Source organism: Schistocerca nitens, chromosome 7 (genome assembly GCF_023898315.1).
Source record: "Schistocerca nitens isolate TAMUIC-IGC-003100 chromosome 7, iqSchNite1.1, whole genome shotgun sequence".
Lineage (NCBI taxonomy): Eukaryota > Metazoa > Arthropoda > Insecta > Orthoptera > Acrididae > Schistocerca > Schistocerca nitens.
In genome coordinates, this window is record NC_064620.1 from 304180920 (window position 1) to 304201435 (window position 20516).

The window sequence follows — 20516 nt, forward strand, 5'->3', positions numbered from 1 at the left end:
GTTACCACGACAACACCGAAACAGAAGATAACAGAGAGAAGCCCGAAATGCTGAATTTGATCTTCCGAGTTGTTTCACCGTGGAAGATCGTAACACTGTCCCTTCTTTCAACCATGTGCAAACGTCGAAATGGCAGATACAGCTACAATTGCTTAGTAGTGGAAAGGCTTCAGGACCAGATAAGATACCCATAACATTCTATAAAGATTATGCGGAAGAGCTTGCTCCCCTTCTAGCAGTAATTTATCGTAGATCCCTTGAGCAACAAAAGATACCTAACTGGAAAAAAGTGCAGGTCATTCCAGTTTTTAAGAAAGGCCATAAGACACAATTATATACCTATATCATTGATGTCAGTCTGTTGTAGAATTATGGAACATGTTTTATGCTCAAGAATTATGACGTTCTTGGAAAATGAACAGCTCCTCTATAAAAATCAACGAGCAGACCTGCTATTGGATTCAAGACTTTCTTGCAGATAGAACTCAACACGTCACTCTTAACGGAACTAAATCGACAGATGTAAACGTAATATCTGGAGTACCACAGGGAAGTGTGAGAAGACCGTTGCTGTTCACAATATATATAAATGATCTAGTAGAAAGCGTCGGAAGCTCTTTAAGGCTATTCGCAGATGATGCAGTGCCAGAAGACAGTAAGAATCTGCAGAACGACCTGCAGAGAATTGATGAATGGTGCAGACTGCGGCAGTTGACCTGAAAGTAAATGAATTTAAAATAATGCGCATACATAGGAAAAGAAATCCACTACTGTACAGCTACACTATTGATGACAAACAGCTGGAGACAACGTCTGCCGTAAAATATCTAGGTGTAACTATCCAGAGCAACCTGAAGTTGAATGACTATATAAAACAGAGTGTGGGAAAAGCAGACATGAGACTCAGATTCATCGGAAGAATCGTAAGGAAATGTAACTCATCCACGAAAGAAGTGGCTTATAAGGCGCTTGTTCGCCCGATTCTTGAGTATTGTTCACCTATCTGGGATCCCTATCAGGTAGGACTGATAGAGGAGATAGAGAAGATCCAACAAAGAGGCGCATTTCATCAAGGGATTGTTTCGGTGGCGAGAGAGTTTAACGGAGATGCTAAACAAACTCCACTGGCAGACGTTACAAGTGAGACATTGTGCATCACAGAGAAATTTACTACTGAAATTTGAGGACAGCACTTTTCAGGCAGAGTCAGACAACATATTGCTTCCCCCAACACACATCTCACGTATTGACCACGAGGAGAAAATTCGAGAAATTAGAGCCAACACAGAGGCTTACCGACGATCATTCTTCCCACCCACTGTTCGCGAGTGGAAGAGGATTTGAGCGATCAGATAGTTGTACCTAAGGTACCCTCTGCCACACACCATTAGGTGGCTTGTGGAGTATGATGTAGATGTAGTGTGACAAATCACAAAGGTTCACTCGGCTCTCTTGGAAGAATGTACACCACCTCGAGGCATTGCTATGGTCCATAGTCATTCTCATACTCCCCTCATATTTCCCTGTGAACTTCACTCAGTTTATGCTCTTTGGCTCACAAATATGGAACTGCATTTCGCTGCTCTTCACAAGTTGATGACAATAACATGAGTGCATTTTTTTAGTTTTGGCTTCTCTTGCTACAGCTGCACATGAAAACAAAATACCACCTCTAATGCAAGCTTCAAAGTATATTGTTGTGGAATTTCAACATTCCAGCTGCAGTACCAGGGGGAAAAAAAATTATTGTGTGTTACTTTCCAATCCTCCCTCATATCTTCTTCCATGTGATTAATTAAAACCATGTACAATTTAAAAGCCAGATGAGTGCAAGTAGGACTCGGCCTCTGAGCATTGATTTTGTATGGCTCAGTAGCATGGTGCAAGTCTTTCTATTGGTTGCGTGTCCCTGACCTACCCCAGTTATCCAACCAGGGAACGGGGGCCAGTGGGTTAACGTGAAATCCATACCATGTGATGTTCCTGGCAACTCCTCGTATCATTGAAAGGTGAAAGCTAGGTTAAAACAATGACTGAAAAATCTGTGGTGTGCCCGAGGTTCAATCCCACAACCTCTGGCTTTATAGGCAAGCACTTTACCACTAGACCACCAAGCCTGATATGTATAACATAGTTCGTATACATGTTTTGATGAGAGATTTTCCGAGCACCAAAATATGTCCCTTCTTCTTGTCAATTTGTGCCACAAACTCCTCTTCTTCCCAATTCTTTTCAATACCTCCTCATTAGTTATGTGATCTACCCATCTAATCTTCAGCATTCTTCTGTAGCACCACATTTCAAATGCTTTTATTCTCTTCTTGTCCAAACTATTTATCCTCCATGTTCACTGCCATACATGGCTACACTCCATACAAATACTTTCAGAAACGACTCTCTGACACTTAATCTATACTTGATGTTAACAAATTTCTCTTCTTCAGAAACGCTTTCCTTGCCATTGCCAGTCTACATTTTATATCCTCTCTACTTCGACCATCATCAGTTATTTTGCTCCCCAAATAGCAAAACTCCTTTACTATTTTAAGTGTCTCATTTCTTAATCTAATTGCCTCAGCATCACCTGACTTAATTCGACTACATTCCATTATCCTCGTTTTGCTTTTGTTGATGTTCATCCTTTCATGACACTGTCCAATCCGTTCAACTGCTCTTCCAAGTCCTTTGCTGTCTCTGACAGAATTACAATGTCGTTGGCGAACCTCAAAGTTTTCATTTCTTCTCCATGGATTTTAATACCTACTCTGAATTTTTCTTTTGTTTCCTTTACTGCTTGCTCAATATACAGATTGAATAACAGCGGGGAGAGGCTACAACCCTGTCTCACTCCCTTTCCAACCACCGCTTCCCTTTCATGCCCCTCGACTCTTACAACTGCCATCTGGTTACTTTACAAATTGTAAATAGCATTTTGCTCCCTGTATTTTACCTCTGCCACCTTTAGAATTTGAAAGAGAGTATTCCAGTCCACATTATCAAAAGCTTTTACTAAGTCTACAAATGCTAGAAATGTAGGTTTGCCTTTCCTTAATCTTTCTTCTAAGATAAGTCGTAAGGTCAGTATTGCCTCACATGTTCCAATATTTCTACAGAATCCAAACTGATCTTTGCCGAGTTCGGCTTCTACCAGTTTTTCCATTCATCTGTAAAGAATTCGAGTTAGTATTTTGCATCCGTGACTTATTAAACGGATTGTTCGGTAATTTTCACATCTGTCAGCACCTGCTTTCTTTGGGATTGGAATTATTATATTCTTCTTGAAGTCTGAGGGTATTTCGCCTGTCTCATACATCTTGCTCACCAGATGGTAGAGTTTTGTCAGGACTGGCTCTCCCAAGGTCGTCAGTAGTTCTAATGGAATGTTGTCTACTCCTGGGGCCTTGTTTCGACTCAGGTCTTTCAGTGCTCTGTCAAACTCTTCACGCAGGATCGTATCTCCCATTTCATCTTCATCTACATCCTCTTCCATTTCCATAATATTGTCCTCGAGTACATCGCCCTTGTATAGACCCTCTATATACTCCTTCCACCTTTATGCTTTCCCTTATTTGCTTAGAACTGGGTTTCCATCTGAGCTCTTGATATTCAGTATAAAGGCAGTATCTATCTTACCTCTAGTGAGATAAGCCTCTACAGCCTTAAATTTGTCATCTAGCCATCCCTGCTTAGCCATTTTGCACTCCCTCTCGATCTCATTTTTGAGACGTTTGTATTCCTTTTTGCCTGCTTCATTTACTGCATTTTTATATTTTCTCCTTTCATCAGTTAAATTCAATATTTCTTCTGTTACCCAAGGATTTCTACTAGCCCTCGTCTTTTTACCTACTTGATCGTCTGCTGCCTTCACTACTTCATCCCTCAGAGCTACCCATTCTTCTTCTACTGTATTTCTTTCCCCCATTCATGACAATTGTTCCCTTATGCTCTCCCTGAAACTCAGTACAACCTGTGGTTTAGTCAGTTTATCCAGGTCCTATCTCCTTAAACTCCCACCTTTTTGCAGTTTCTTCAGTTTTAATCTACAGTTCATAACCAATAGATTGTGGTCAGAGTCCACATCTGCCCCTGGAAATGTCTTACAATTTAAAACCTGGTTGCTAAATCTCTGTCTTACCATTATATAATCTATCTGATACCTTCTAGTATCTGCAGGATTCTTCCATGTGGACAACCTTCTTTTATGATTCTTGAACCAAGTGTTAGCTATGATTAATATGCATTGAATTAGAAGCTCAAATTTTGAACGCCGCTGACGGACTGTAGACCATAATATGTGACATATAATGCAATTTGATACCTCACTGCCGGCCGCGGTGGTCTAGCAGTTCTAGGCGCGCAGTCCGGAACCGCGCAACTGCTACGGTCGCAGGTTCGAATCCTGCCTCTGGCATGGATGTGTGAGTGTCCTTATGTTAGTTAGGTTTAAGTAGTTCTAAGTTCTAGGGGACTGATGACCACAGATGTTAAGTCCCATAGTGCTCCGAGCCATTTGAACCATTTGATACCTCACTGGTTAATGAGAAAAAGGAATCTTTAACAGCCAGACCGGCAGGCAGACATACAATCACTTTTTTTGTCAATCTAAGGGTTCTGTTTTTACCATAAAAAGGCAGCGTATTAAAATGTCCACTAATCTTGTTGTTGTAATTGAACATTCTAAGATTGTCTGTTATGAAGATGATTGTGTTGTGATTTGTTTTCAGACCCAATTCCAGTTTTCAGGTAAACGCATTTTATTCTGATGTAATTCTTCAGGCTTTCCCGGCGAGATCTTGACATGTGGAATAATCGGGTCTACTGTCAGATGTTTGTGTCGCTCTGGCACAATATTTTGGCCACGTAACTCGTTGCCTTCTTCAGGTGCAACCTGGTTCTGTTTATAAGTCACATCAGTCAGTGTGACCTAAAATTTCACTGTAAATCTTTTGTGTTATAATTTAGAAAAAAAGTTCAACATGGTGTATGTACCGTCTTTTGTTAAAGCCAGGCAAACTGCCAATAGTCTGAGCTCTGCTGCCAAAGATTCCGTAGTCCCCATTTTTATGAGTATTGGACAGCTATTATTAATATGCCATGTCTCTTTGAGTGCCACAACCATCAATTTTGGATGACAAGACTTTTACTTACTTACTACAGCAATGTCCGAAATTTAGTCAGCATATTGAATTTAACCAGATGCTCAAATTTAGTTTTAAAAAAAGTGTTCAAAATGTAACTTGTATATTAAAATTCCCACATGAATGTACTTGGTAATAATGATTACAAAGTACTGGCCTTTTTTGTTGCATTCCTAAAAACATTACTATAGGTGGCAAATTTCTGCTGAATTCACCTTTTCTCAAAGCACACAGTATTGTCGTTTCCATAAATTTACAAGACATGAAATTTGGTTTGCACTGTTTTCTAGTTTATATATGCATGAAAGTAGTTCTAGTGTGAGTCACTGATGTAGGGGTGAGGTGCTTACATGCACATACAAATTACTAGCAATAATGTACAATATGTAAACTATTTCTTAACACTCAGCTTTCTATTTATGAAGGGGTAATAGTCTGAAAACATAGAACTAGTAGTGTCTGATGCACTGGCTGCTCTCTGTCTCAGTGATTAAACATTACTGTGTGCAGCTGCACTTTAGCTGAATGCCATATTTTGTTTTGCTTGGTTGTATTTGAGCTGTTGGTGCTAGAAAGAGTAATGAAACAGTTCCTGGTAAAAGTCATTTTCTACAGTGAGAGTGAATACTTGTTGCAGAGCACAAAGGATACTGCAGTCTGCTCCCTTTACACTGCTTCTCATTCTGTGAGAATTTAAATGTTAGGTGGAGCTTGCTCCCTCCACTCCTGGTTAAGTTCACCCAAGAAAAAGTGTTCAGACTGCAAAAGAAGCATAATATTGATGGTCAGTGGCTCTCCTTCTAGAATGCAACGAAGTCAAAATATTGCTGGTGTGATATGAATCTAACTCCTTTACTCAATTCATTCCTAGCAGTGCGGCCGAGGATGAGTCTTAGGCAGTTTTCCTTACTTACTCAAGATAACACTGGACACACACCTTTAGTTTACACTCATACATGTTTTACATATGACTAAGTTTTACTTTACACTCATACATGTTTTACATATCACTAAGTTTTACTTTATTTCCAATATTTTTCTCTAAATGGTATCTCATTGCTGTACCGTTAGTTGTTTTATGTCAGATGAAATTAATGCATACCGAAGCATCGTTTGTTCAGCTGTATGTTAAATATTTGCCCTGCCAAGAAATGGAAAACATGTATTACTGTCTGACTGTTTTAACTGGAAAAAAATATTTCTTTACTTGCAGGAATAGGTATTCAAGGACAGGAAGGTCTTCAGGCATCATTGGCAGCTGATTTTTCAATACCACAGTTCCAGCACTTAGCACGTCTCTTACTTGTCCACGGACGTCGTTCGTACAAGCGATCTGCGGCACTAAGTCAGTTTGTCATTCATCGTGGTCTGATTATATCCACCATGCAGGCTGTTTTCTCATCAGTTTTCTACTTCTCATCGGTACCACTCTATCAGGGGTTCTTGATGGTGGGGTAAGATGATTTGACACACATTATTTGTTACTACATAATGAATGTATGTTATTGTGGCAGGTATCAGTGAAATGTATTTTCATCATTTCTAGGTATGCTACATTGTATACAATGTTTCCTGTGTTTTCACTGGTCTTGGATAAAGATGTTTCAAGTAAAATAGCTCTCACGTATCCAGAGCTATATAAAGAATTGAGCAAAGGACGTTCTCTGTCATATAAAACATTTTTCATGTGGGTACTCATCAGTATATACCAAGGTAAGAGTAGTTACAATATATTTATGGTATTGATGCAAGAATTAACAAGATGAATATTAAACAATGGAAAATTCAGGATGGAATGTAACAATATTATGAGAAGGAAAGTTGCTACTCATGGTATAACGGAGATGCTGAGTCGCAGATAGGCACAACAAAAGGACTTTCACACTTAAAGCTTTCATCCAATGGCCTTCATCAAAACAAACACACATGCGCACGCACACACACACACACACACACACACACACACACACACACACACAAATGCAACTCACACACACATCTGCAGTCTCAGGCAACTGAAACCACACTGCAAGTGGCAGCATCAGTGCATCATGGGAGTGGTGACTGGGTTGTGGTAAGGAGGGGGAGGGGTAGTATGGTGGGGATGGCAGATAGTGTAGTGCTGCAGGTTAGGCGGCGAGCAGGGGAAGGTGGGGGGGGGGGAGTAGTGGAAAAGGAGAGAAATAAATTTAAAAAAGACTGGATGTGGTGGTGGAATGACGGCTGTGTAGTGCTGGAATGGGAGCAGGGAAGGGTCTGGATGGGTGAGGACAGGGACTAGTAAAGGCTGAGGCTAGGAGGGTTATGGGAACGTAGGATATATTGCAAGGAAAGTTCCCACCTGCACAGTTCAGAAAAGCTGGTGTTGGTGGGAAGGATCCATATGGCACAGGCTGTGAAGCAGTCATTGAAATTAAGGATATCATGTTTGGCAGCGTGTTCAGCAACAGGGTGGTCCACTTGTTTCTCGGCCACAGTTTGTCGGTGGCCATTCAGGTGGACAGACAGCATGTTGGTTGTCATGCCTACATAGAATGCAGCACAGTGGTTGCAGCTTAGCTAGTAGACCATACGACTGGTTTCACAGGTAGCCCTGCCTTTGATGGGATAGGTGATGTCAGTGACCAGACTGCAGTAGGTGGTGGTGGTAAATGTATGGGACAGGTCTTGCAATTAGGTCTATTACAGGGGTATGAGTCTTGAGGTAAGGGACTGGGAACAGGATTTGTGTCAGGATGGAAGAGTACATTGTGTAGGTTCGGTGGACGGAATATAACTGTGTGTGCGGGGGGGGGGGGGGGGGGATAGTTGGCAGGACATTTCTTAATTAAGGCATGACGAAAGGAAATCAAAACCCTGGTGGAGAATGTAATTCAGTAGCTCCAGTCCTGGGTGGTACTGAGTTACGAGGGGAATGCTCATCTGTGGCCAGAATGTGGGACTACGGAAGGTGGTGGGAGACTGGAAAGATAAGGCATGGGAGATTTGTTTTTGTGCAAGGGTGGGAGGATAATTATGGTCACTGAAGGGTTCAGTGAGACCCTTTGTATATTTGGAGAACTGCTCGTCGCTGCAGATGTGATGATGACCACAGGTGACTAAGCTGTACGGAAGTGTCTTCTTGGTGTGGAATAGGTGGCAGCTGTTGAAGTGGAGGTATTGCTGGTGGTTAGTAGGTTTGATATGGACGGAGGTAGTGATGTAGCCATCTTCAAGGTGGAGATCAACATCTAGAAAGGTGGCTTGTTGGCTTGAGGAGGACCAGGTGAAGCAAATGGAAGAGAAATTATTGAGGTTCTGGAGGAATGTGGATAGGTTGTCTTTACCTTTCATCCAGATAGCAAAGATGTCATCAATGAATCTGAGGGGTTTAGGCTTCTGGGTTTTTAGGAAGGATTCCTTTAGATGGCCGATTAATAGGTTGGCATAGGATGGTGCTGTGCGGGTGCCCATAGCTGTTGTACCCTGGATTTGTTTGTAGGTAACATCTTCAGAGGTGAAGTATTAGGTCTACAACTTTGCTTCTGCCATTTTGCAATAGCCGGCAGTAGCAGGTTTGGTGATTGGTGATAGGTGTAATACAAGAAGCTTAGGCGTCTGTAAACATAATGCCATAAAAATATTAATTCATTTGTGATTGCATCATAAGGTTATTCTCGATTAACTATGTCAACTTACATACCCATTTCTCGCCATTTGCAGGAAGTTTTAATTTTCTTCTTTAACATGAAGAAATCTGCACCTGTGGCTCTTAAAATGCTGGGTAAGACCACTGGTGAGGGAACTCTTAGTGGAAGAACGTGCTGAGAATGTTTTCAACGCCTTAAGAACAGTGATTTTGATGTTGAAGACCGACATGGCGGTGGAAGACAGAATGTTTTCGTAGCTACTGAAACAGACAAAGACAGTCAGAGGACATCATTATCAAAAGCAGTTGATTTGTTCGAGCCCAACACTGACACACAAACAGCCACAATACAGCAATAGACACTTAAAGGTCATTTTGCAGCAGGTCAGTGCTCGACCCCATGTCCCAAATCCCATCAAAACATACATTGTTGTTGTTGTGGTCTTCAGTCCTGAGACTGGTTTGATGCAGTTCTCCATGCTACTCTATCCTGTGCAAGCTTCTTCCTCTCCCAGTACTTACTGCAATCTACATCCTTCCGAATCTGCTTAGTGTATTCATCTCTTGGTCTCCCTCTTCGATTTTTACGCTCCACGCTGCCCTCCAATACTAAATTGGTGGTCCCTCGATATCTCAGAACATGTCCTACCAACTGATCCCTTCTTCTAGTCAAATTGTGCCACAAGCTCCTCTTCTCCCCAATTCTATTCAATACCTCCTCATTAGTTATATGATCTACCCATCTAATCTTCAGCATTCTTCTGTAGCACCACATTTTGAATGCTTCTATTCTCTGTTTGTCTAAACTATTTATCGTCCACGTTTCACTTCCATACATGGCTACACTCCATACAAATACTTTCAGAAACGACTTCCTGACATTTAAATCTGTATTCGATGTTAACAAATTTCTCTTCTTCAGAAACACTTTCCTTGCCATTGCCAGTCTACATTTTATATCCTCTCTACTTCAACCATCATCAGTTATTTTGCTCCCCAAATAGCAAAACTCCTTTACTACTTTAAGTGTCTCTCATTTCCTAATCTAATTCCCTCAGCATCACCCGACTTAATTCGACTACATTCCATTATCTTCGTTTTGCTTTTGTTGATGTTCATGTTATACCCTCCTTTCAAGACACTGTCCATTCCGTTCAACTGCTCTTCCAAGTCCTTTGCTGTCTCTGACAGAATTACAATATCAAAAAATATGCATGGAAAAGTTAAAATGAGAAGTCCTATCCCTCCTGCTATATTCTCCATACGTTGCTCTCTCTGACTACCACCTTTTTCGATCAGTGGCATACAGTCTGGCTGACCAGCACTTCTGATCTTATGAACTAGTGCAAAATTGAATCGATTTATGGATCCCCACAAAAGATGCCCAGTTCTTCTGCCACAGGATTCGTATGCTATCCAAAGACGGGAGAATAGAGTGGCCAGTGATGGGCAATACTATGAATCGCGTTTGTGTGTGTGTGTGTGTGTGTGTGTGTGTGTGTGTGTGTGTGTGTGTGTGTGTGTCCATTGTTGACGAAGGCCATTGGCCGAAAGCTTTAAGTGTGAAAGTCTTTTTGTTGTGCCTATCTACAACCCAGCATCTCCGCTACAAGATGAAAATTGTTTCTTTAAAACAATCCAACTCTAAAAATAATGGTACCATTTTGCAAAACCACCAACTGTTACTAATCATGTATGTGTTCAGCAAAGTGCTTCAGCTCATCCATTTATGTGTATTTAGCATATTGAAATTCTGGAGTTTTTTGTTCTTGGGTATCTGGAAAATGCCATAGAATAATTATTTCAGAGTAAAGTTGAATTTGGGGTTTCGAACTAAAACTTTTTAAAATGCAGTAATTTTACCTGTTTTAAAATTAGTTGTCAGTTAAACATAGAGAAGAAAGTGTACTGCACAGCAGCAACAGTAGCAGTTGATGAGAAGACACAAACACTGGGCCTAGAAATCAACTGTACCTTCACCAAATAAAAGAGAAGGAACAATTGGAGGAAAGGAAAGAAGGCTATTCAGAAATTATGTAGGAATTTATTCAGGATCCTTGGTCACAAAATTAAATGGTAACCAGCTGACTTTCCACAGACTGAAATAAAAATGGGGAAAAACTGGACTACAAATAAGACTGTAGATGGGGGGAAATTGTCTGCAACAGAGGAAAGAAATAACTAGAAGAGTCTCAACATAAAAGAAACAGAGGGAGACATACAAATATGCATAGATGATGGCAGAAATAAAAAGAAGGCTCATCGCACTGGGCAGACTCCCATCTGTGGGTTTCTTAGAGAAATAACATAAATTACCTAGATGGTCCCACTACGAAGACTTTTATGTATCAAAGAAATCGTATGCGAGATGACTCATGTTGTAAATCTAATCTAGTAATCTAACATCTGCTTAGCAGTGTACATTGGTATGACTACCATCATGATGTCAGTGCTGTTAAAAGCACATTCTGTTACACAGCAGCTGTAAACTTTATTACCATCATCCCAATAAAGGCAGATGAGTCATAGTTTACGTCAGAACCTCATGAGTGGGGACTTGCATTGCAGCTTGTAATTGGCCCCACCTCTAATTGCAGCACAATTTTAAGCTGAGTCTTGCTTTTGTGCCACATCATTTTTGCTAAAAATGGATTCCTTATAGGATCACTTCTTTATCTGTCTGTTTGCCCATGTGCTCAACTGTCGAGACCACTTTTTCTTAGTAACAGGTAGGAGTATTAAGTTCAGATTTGTGTCAAATATTAATGCCTACAGTCCCTTCTTGGTATAAATAAATTAGGTTTCTAAGGCATGGACCTTGCCATTGGTGGGGAGGCTTGCGTGCCTCAGCGATACAGATAGCCGTACCGTAGGTGCAACCACAACGGAGGGGTATCTGTTGAGAGGCCAGACAAACGTGTGGTTCCTGAAGAGGGGCAGCAGCCTTTTCAGTAGCTGCAGGGGCAACAGTCTTGATGATTGACTAACACTAACCGAAACGGCCTTGCTGTGCTGGTACTGCAAACGGCTGAAAGCAAGGGGAAACTACGGCTGTAATTTTTCCCGAGGGCATGCAGCTTTACTGTATGATTAAATGATGATGGCGTCCTCTTGGGTAAAATATTCCGGAGGTAAAATAGTCCCCCATTCGGATCTCCGGGCAGGGACTACTCAGGAGGACGTCGTTATCTGGAGAAAGAAAACTGGCATTCTACGGATCGGAGCGTGGAATGTCAGATCCCTTAATCGGGCAGGTAGGTTAGAAAATTTAAAAAGGGAAATGGATAGGTTAAAGTTAGATATAGTGGGAATTTGTGAAGTTCAGTGGCAGGAGGAACAAGACTTTTGTTCAGGCGAATACAGGGTTATAAATACAAAATCAAATAGGGGTAATGCAGGGGTCGGTTTAATAATGAATAAAAAATAGGATTGCGGGTAAGCTGCTACAAACAGCATAGTGAACGCATTATTGTGGCCAAGATAGACACGAAGCCCACACCTACTACAGTAGTACAAGTTGATATGCCAACTAGCTCCGCAGATGATGAAGAAATTGAAGAAATATATGATGAAATAAAAGAAATTATTCAGATAGTGAAAGGAGACGAAAATTTAATAGGCATGGGTGACTGGAATTCGGTAGTAGGAAAAGGGAGAGAAGGAAACGTAGTAGGTGAATATGGATTGGGGCTAAGAAATGAAAGAGGAAGCCACCTGATAGAATGTTGCACAGAGCACAACTTAACCATAGCCAACACTTGGTTCAAGAATCATAAAAGAAGGTTGTACACATGGAAGAAGCCTGGAGATACTGACAGGTTTCAGATAGTTTATGTAATGGTAAGACAGAGATTTAGCAACCAGGTTTTAAATTGTAAGACATTTCCAGGGGCAGATGTGGACTCCGTCCACAATCTATTGGTTATGAACTGTAGATTAAAACTGAAGAAACTGCAAAAAGGTGGGAATTTAAGGAGATGGGACCTGGATAAACTGACTAAACCAGAGGTTGTACTGAGTTTCAGGGAGAGCATAAGGGAACAATTGACAGGAATGGGGGAAAGAAATATAGTTGAAGAAGAATGGGTAGCCTTGAGAGATGAAGTAGTGAAGGCAGCAGAGGATCTAGTAGGTAAAAAGACGAGGGCTAGTACAAATCCTTGGGTAACAGAAGAAATATTGAATTTAATTGATGAAAGGAGAAAATATAAAAACGCAGTAAATGAAGCAGGCAAAAAGGAATACAAACATCTCAAAAATGAGATCGACAGGAAGTGCAAAATGGCTAAGCAGGGATGGCTAGAGGACAAATGTAAGGATGTAGAGGCTTATCTCACTAGGGGTAAGATAGATACTGCCTACAGGAAAATTAAAGAGACCTTTGGAGAAAACAGAACCACTTGTATGAATATCAAGAGCGCAGATGGAAGCCCAGTTCTAAGCAAAGAAGGGAAAGCAGAAAGGTGGAAGGAGTTTATAGACGGTCTATATAAGGGCGATGTACTTGAGGACAATATTATGGAAATGGAAGAGGATGTAGATGAAGATGAAATGGGAGATATGATCCTGCGTGAAGAGTTTGACAGAGCACTGAAAGACCTGAGTCGAAACAAGGCCCCGGGAGTAGACAACATTCCATTAGAACTACTGACGACCTTGGGAGAGCCAGTCCTGACAAAACTCTACCATCTGGTGAGCAAGATGTATGAGACAGGCGAAATACCCTCAGACTTCAAGAAGAATATAATAATTCCAATCCCAAAGAAAGCAGGTGCTGACAGATGTGAAAATTACCGAACAATCCGTTTAATAAGTCACGGATGCAAAATACTAACACGAATTCTTTACAGACGAATGGAAAAACTGGTAGAAGTTGCCTCGAGGAAGATCAGTTTGAATTCCGTAGAAATATTGGAACACGTTGAGGCAATACTGACCCTACGACTTACCTTAGAAGCTAGATTAAGGAAAGGCAAACCTATGTTTCTAGGATTTGTTGACTTAGAGAAAGTTTTGACAATGTTGACTGGAATACTCTCTTTCAAATTCTGAAGGTGGCAGGGGTAAAATACAGTGAGCAAAAGGCTATTTACAATTTGTACAGAAACCAGATGGCAGTTATAAGAGTTGAGGGACATGAAAGGGAAGCAGTGATTGGGAAGGGAGTGAGACAGGGTTGTAGCCTATCCCCGATGTTATTCAATCTGTATATTGAGCAAGCAGTGAAGGAAACAAAAGAAAAATTCGGAGTAGGTATTAAAATCCGTGGAGAAGAAATAAAAACTTTGAGGTTCGCCGATGACATTGTAATTCTGTCAGAGACAGCAAAGGACTTGGAAGAGCAGTTGAACGGAATGGACAGTGTCTTGAAAGGAGGGTATAACATGAACATCAACAAAAGCAAAACGAGGATAATGGAATGTAGTCGATTTAAGTTGGGTGATGCTGAGGGAATTAGATTAGGAAATGACACTTCAAGTAGTAAAGGAGTTTTGCTATTTGGGGAGCAAAATAACTGATGATGATCGCAGGATATAAAATGTAGACTGGCAATGGCAAGGAAAGCATTTCTGAAGAAGAGAAATTTGTTAACATCGAGTATTGATTTAAGTGTTAGGAAGTCGTTTCTGAAAGTATTTGTATGGAGTGTAGCCATGTATGGCAGTGAACATGGAGGTATTGAATAGAGCTGGGGAGAAGAGGAGTTTGTGGCACAACTTGACTAGAAGAAAGGATCGGTTGGTAGGACATCTTCTGAGGCATCAAGGGATCACCAATTTAGTACCGGAGGGCAGCGTGGAGGGTAAAAATCGTAGAGGGAGACCAAGAGATGAGTACACTAAGCATATTCAGAAGGATGTAGGCTGCAGTAGGTACTGGGAGATGAAGAAGCTTGCACAGGATAGAGTGCAATGGAGAGCTGCATCAAACCAGTCTCAGGACTGAAGACCACAACAACAACAACAACAACAACAACAACAACAACAAGGCATGCAGTCAAAAGATACAGACCTCTTCAACTTTTGGAGTTCTGTCGTCCTCACTTACATATAACATTACGGTATGTTGTTAATTTCTGCTTTTGGACTACAACTGAATGAGAAACAATTTTTGTGCCATGTGCCCTTATTCTGTACAAGGAATCTTCAGTGGCCTGGAATATGTACATATGTTTGTTTATACTGTTATGTTTGCACTGTTTTGTTTGCACTTTGGGACAATTTATATATAGGCTAAAAACAGTTCTAGCAGTTTTCCTTTCTTTGATGTAGTAATAATTGAAACAGACAGGTCACAGATATCACAAAGATGCATTCAATAGTTGGCAATAACATTTGGCAGAACTTAGGAAACCACAGTCCTCTTGGTACTCATAGAAAAAACTGAATACAACACGTACTCAACAGTGCAATATTTACAAAATAGGCATAAACAGAAAATAATGGAACTATCAATAAGAAAGACGTAATCATACATTTACATTTGGGATGCGAAACCACAAGAACACCAACATATATTTCACCAATGTTTAGTTAATGTGACAAACAGAACTACACGAAAAAGAAAATATGCCCTTAGAAACAGGGTTGAAACATTGCACCAACAGCAGGTTAACCAACCAATATATAGAAAATCTCATAGTAGAAACTGAACACATCCTTACATGTGAAGAATAACAAAATAATTGTGACATAAACACTGGACTGATAAGAGCATAGCAAAATACACACATAATAAGAAAAATCACACGGAAGGAGCCACCGTGTAATAATTAGAGCAGGCAAGGGTAATGTACCAGTACTTATAGACAAAAAACAATACATCACGAGAACCAACGAATACATAAATGACAATACCATACAGAAACTGAAATCGGACCCAAGTACACGATTTCAGGCAAACACTGGAAAACATAGAACATGCATTCACTGTTAGACAGAAATACTACAAAACACAGAAGAATCAATTAAGAGCAGTTATTAATTTCAGGGCAGCGCCAACATACCACATGGCCAAACATCTCCAAAAATTAATCACAAAACACTATAAAGTAGAAAACAACAGAACAAGACCTAATAGAACACAGCCAGAAATAAAAGTAAATCATACAGCATCACAGATTTCATTCAACATAGGCAACATGTGTACTTCCATCCCTATCACAGTACAATAGAAGTCATAGAACAAAATCTCGCATCCCACACCAACCTTGTTCCAGAAGCAGTAAGGGAAACAACAAGTTTGCTCAGACTGATAACTGAACAAAACTACTTACAGTTTGAGAATGAATATTACCTGCAAAGTGATGTGCTGGTTAAGGGATCCCCAACATCAGGAACTGTAGCCAACATTTTTCTCAGTCATTTACAAAATGAGATACTGGAACATATGTGGATGACATTAATTGTCTGATAGATGTCCCAAATGGAAAAAATATATGAAATCCATTTTAATATCAACAAAGCACACCATACGTAAAATTCACATTTGAAAAAGAAGACAAAATAAATTTTCTTGGCATAACAATAATAAAAGTAAAAGGCAAACATTCATTTAACATTTTCAGAAAATCACTGGTCACAGACACAATTATACATTCCATATCTAATTGTCCCCATAACAAGAAGTTTGCGCACTAACACATATGTTATATAGAATAAACAGGGTTCTGCTCAACAAGAGAAACTGTGAAAAAGAAATGAGTACGATCGTACAAATAGCTGGAAGCGTTGTGCAAGACACACATGTAGTACACAGACTCAGTCAAAAAACTAAAACCCAGATACAAAACAAATGCAACACGTCCAACATCTCCAGAATGAAAAAAAATTCACAAGCCATAAGCTCACAAACATGCACAATGACAACAGCACACAGAAAAGAAGCAGATGATACACCATGACTTATACAAATTAACATACACAATGGCAAACATACTAAAGAAATGGGGCTTCCAAATAGCATATAAAACTGTGCAAACCCTGTAATCAAACTTGAGCCAACCAGCAATCAAGAGGGATAAATTCCATGGATCAGGAATATACAAACTTGAATGCCAAAGTTGTGATGCAATATGTGGCTCAAAATGGCTCCGAGCACTATGCGACTTAACTTCTGAGGTCATCAGTCGCCTAGAACTTAGAACTAATTAAACCTAATTAACCTAAGGACATCACACATCCATGCCCAAGGCAGGATTCGAACCTGCGACCATAGCGGTCGCTCGGTTCCAGACAGTAACGCCTAGAACCGCATGGCCACTCCGTCCGGCACAATATATGTAGGCAGGACATGCAATTATTTTAAAACACAGTACAAAGAACATATCAGCCATTAAAAGAATGAAACAAATCATTCCACATTTACAGAGCACTTAAAATACCATAACCACCATTCTACAAACGTGGAAGATTTGAGAATAATCAGGATAAACAACTACAACAAATACCTTATCCAAATGTACGAAAACTACCACATCCAGAAAACCATTGGTGAAAACAAATATGAGATAAATAAGTGAACACACATCAATACAGAGACTCTGCCACACTTAAAAAAAGAAATGATAAGATAAAAATCATTTCACATGCAGCCACATTGAAACAAATACATATCCCCCCACCCACCCACCTCTCTCTCTCTCTCTCTCTCTCTCTCTCTCTCTCTCTCTCTCTCCCCCCCTCTCTCTCTCTCACACACACACACACACACACACACACACACACACACACACACACCACAGATATCACAAAACTGCATTCAATTGTTGGTAGTAACATTCAACAGTTGGCAACACCAACCAGAACATAACATCAGAACAAGTGTTCTGTTTCTAGTGCTATGAAGACTGAAAAATAAAATTTCAATTGACAACTATTAGAACAAGAACAACCCCAAAAAGGAACAAAAACACAACATGCAGAACAACATCCACGAAACCTGTAAGTAGAACATACTACATTATAGAATTATTACATCCTAGAAAAGCAACCTGCCATAACAGTTTATAACCTACATATAAATCATCGCAAAATGTAGACTAAATATTACAAACAAAAATATGTACATATTTCAGGCCACTGAAAGAAAGACTTGCAAAGAATAAAAATAAATTGTGTATGACACAAAAATTGTGTTTCATTCGATAGTTAACTAGACTTCAAAAGTAAAAATTATTAACATACCATAATAAAAGGTACAAACATTTGGTCATATATTTTGATATGCACAAACTCACTCATCAAAACCTGTAGATGAGTTGTCTATACATATATTGGGTGTGATTGTAAAGCACATGCCTGGACACTGAGAGGTCGTGGGATCAAATTTCATTCAGAGCATGCATTTTTTGATTGTCATTTTAACCTGCCCTTCACCACTCACCAGTGTGATGAGTTGCCAGAAAGATCATGTGGTTTGGGTTCCATGTTAGACTGTAGCTTTCCCCGGATGGGTAACTGTGGTAAATTATGGACATATGAGCTGCCATCCTATAGAAAGACTTTCACCAGGCCATTAAACCATATGAAACTCTTCTTCGTGTTATTATTATTATATGGAACCCGTAGAGTGCAAGTCCTACTCCACTCACCCCATTTTTCCCGTTCTCCCAACTTGTTAATGGATTTCTTGCTTCTTTTTTCCAATGACCAATACCTATTCTTGGATTGTCATTACCAGCCATTAACATCCATTTCTGGATGAAAGCCATCTCTAGACTTCTCCTTGCGTTGCAATCTTCAATGATAGTCTTCTGTATTTCTCCACTCTGTTCCTTAATATTAACTGTCCATATTCCAATAGAAACAAGCTTTTCTTATGTGTCTCGTAATTTTGCAAACAACTGCTTTCTGCCATTTAGCATCTGTTTGGTTGGCTAAATGTTTAGCCTACCTCAACCTAATTTTCTTAGCAATCCATAATTAAGTCTTCAACTCCAAATTGTTCCCTCATATGTTTGTTTGCTTTCCTGTCTCTCGTAGTAATTCCCTAGGTGCAGCCATCAACTTTTGATGGGTTTTCTTTTTCAAAGTCAATGCCTCACAGCCATAAATCAAAACTTGCAATACACACAACAGGAGAATTTCATTGGCTGTTCTGTACTGTTACCTGATCATGTTACCCGGATTCGCCTCCCTGATGAATATACCGTTTTCGCAGCGGAGCTCCACGCGATCCTGAAGGCACTGGAACGGATGAATCGTGTTCATGGCAATCGATGTCTCCTCTGCTCCGATTCTCTTAGTGCCTTACAATCATTGCAGAATCTGTACGCAACTGAGGAGATGGTCCAGCTGTTATATGACCAACTGTACTGGCTCCAACGGCGGGATAAGGAGGTGTCCTTCTGCTGGGTGCCTGGTCATGCAGGAATATGGGGCAATGAACAGGCCGATCGGGCTGCCAAGGAGGCCTGCAGAGAGCAGGATGTGGTCCAGTGTCCTATTCCCTTGCAGTCTGTCATTTCTGCACTGCACAAGAAGTGCATGGAGTTGTGGGAGGAAGAATGGCTGGCGGTGACGACCAATAAACTGCAGTTGGTGAAGTCAACAACTCGGCCGTGGCGTACCTCCTGCCGGGTGCTCAAGCGGGAAGAAGTGACCCTCACACGTCTTCAGATTGGGCACTGTCATCTCACACATAGCTTTCTATTAGGGCGGGAGGATCCCCCGATTTGTGATGCTTGTGGTGTGCACATCTCTCTCCAGCACGTTTTAACAGACTGCATTTTATACCGTGATGCAAGGACAGAAGCACAAGTTGATGGGGATGTGCCCTGTGTTTTAGCTAATGATGAGATGTGTGTGTCTAGGGTTTTGAAGTTTTGTGATGTGTCTGGACTCTGGCCTAAACTTTTATGCTGGAGGTTTTAGTGTATTGCACAGGGCTGGCTGCCTCCCCTTGTCCTTACAGTCAGCCAGCCACTACCATCTGCTACCACTTTTTTCTTGAGTTGTCCATGTTTTACTGCTGGCGGCATGCTTCGTCCCACGCTTCGGTGTGGGTAGGCACATAGTTTTCCAAGCTTGTTTCCTGTGTCTTACGTTCTGTTTAATCTTATTGTTCCGAGCCTTTTGTTGATACCCATCGCAATCTGTTACTGAGCGAGTGCTGAAGACCTTGCCGTCGTGTGCCCTTAAAACCCTCTCCATCCATCCACACATCCATGTTGGAAGCCTGGTTTCAAAAACGCTATTTTATTTACCTAAAGCACTCTGGCCATATTTGCTCATCCCACCAAAAAGTTGTTGTTTTCAGTTGCTCTCAACACACAAACTTATCAACTGGTTAGACCTCATTTATTATATCTTTTCAGCCCCAGGTCACATAACTGGTGTCATTACTAATTTCAGCTGTGTAGATAGTCATAAGATTGTGTTTTTTAAAAAGACAAAGAGGGATAGTAAAATGCTAACAAATAAAATTTAAAACTGAAACTAACCTTTGTATACAGCTAACATACACTTGAATATATTTCATAGTAACTTGTCATAAGGATGCATACAATACCAAAATTTAAATTAAACCGCAAATATCATTGGAAGTTTCTGGGGTGGGATACAGATAATGCTGTTCATATTATATACTAGTTTGCAACAGCAGTTAATGCATTGGTAACAACTGACAGTTGTATGGTTATATTTGTGCAGTTTGTTGACGTAGAACTTATATTTTACAACCAGGCAGGGAAAATTATCAACACTATCAACCTGGCTGAAGTGTAGGCAAGGACATCTACTTTTGGCAAA

General features: G+C 40.4%; 1 protein-coding gene across 2 annotated transcripts in view; it reads left to right on the forward strand.

The window, feature by feature from the left end:
• The window catches only part of LOC126195406 (probable phospholipid-transporting ATPase IIB), a 192053-nt gene that overhangs the window by 148557 nt on the left and 22980 nt on the right, over positions 1 to 20516 (forward strand). For both annotated transcript variants that reach the window (XM_049934000.1, XM_049934001.1), the window contains 2 exons: positions 6352 to 6592; positions 6685 to 6851. In XM_049934000.1, the coding sequence (XP_049789957.1) occupies positions 6352 to 6592; positions 6685 to 6851 (408 nt within the window). The remainder of the gene's footprint in view (positions 1 to 6351; positions 6593 to 6684; positions 6852 to 20516) is intronic.